Source organism: Pyrgilauda ruficollis, unplaced genomic scaffold (genome assembly GCF_017590135.1).
Source record: "Pyrgilauda ruficollis isolate IOZ18807 unplaced genomic scaffold, ASM1759013v1 scaffold12464, whole genome shotgun sequence".
Taxonomy (NCBI): Eukaryota; Metazoa; Chordata; class Aves; order Passeriformes; family Passeridae; genus Pyrgilauda; species Pyrgilauda ruficollis.
This window is the reverse complement of record NW_024510838.1, coordinates 1-507: the sequence shown is the minus strand read 5'-3', so window position 1 is coordinate 507 and position 507 is coordinate 1. Positions and strand designations below refer to the sequence as shown.

The window sequence follows — 507 nt, the reverse complement described above, 5'->3', positions numbered from 1 at the left end:
CCGCGCCAGCGACCCCTCGGACCCCCGCCCCTCGTCCTCGGCCGCGCCCCCTCCCAAAGCGAAGCCCCCCCGCCACAAGCGCCTGTCGCACCTCTTCCACCGCGCCACCACCAGCGCCAGCAGCGCCAGCAGCGCCAGCAGCGCGGCGCGCTGGGCCAGCGAGAAGAAGCTGGCCGAGCTGCGCGACCCCCCGGCCGAGCTGCTGGGGTCGGGGGGCGCGGAGCCCCCCAGCATCCTGAAGGTGTTCGGGGGCGCGCTGAGCAGCGGCGCCAACTACAAGAGCGTGCTGGCCACGCCGCGCTGCAGCGCGCGGCAGCTGGTGCGCCAGGCGCTGGAGCGGTACGGGCTGGATCCCCAGGACTGCGCGCAGTTCGTGCTCTGCGACGTGCTGGGCAGACCCCCGGCCGCGGGGGGGGCCTGGCAGGGCGAGCACCTGCGGGAGGTGGGCGAGTGGGAGCGGCCGCTGCTGCTGCAGGTGAGCGGGGAAATGAACATTTAACATAAATT

The 507-nt window shown here is 74.0% G+C and overlaps 1 protein-coding gene across 1 annotated transcript; it reads left to right on the top strand.

Annotated features, from left to right (window-relative positions):
- Positions 1 to 4: 4 nt before the first annotated feature.
- LOC121365963 (ras-interacting protein 1-like) lies at positions 5 to 499 on the top strand (the record flags this gene model as incomplete). Its single annotated transcript, XM_041490595.1, has 1 exon — positions 5 to 499. A coding segment is annotated over one exon (495 nt), but the record flags the coding sequence as incomplete, so codon positions are not given.
- Positions 500 to 507: the final 8 nt, after the last annotated feature.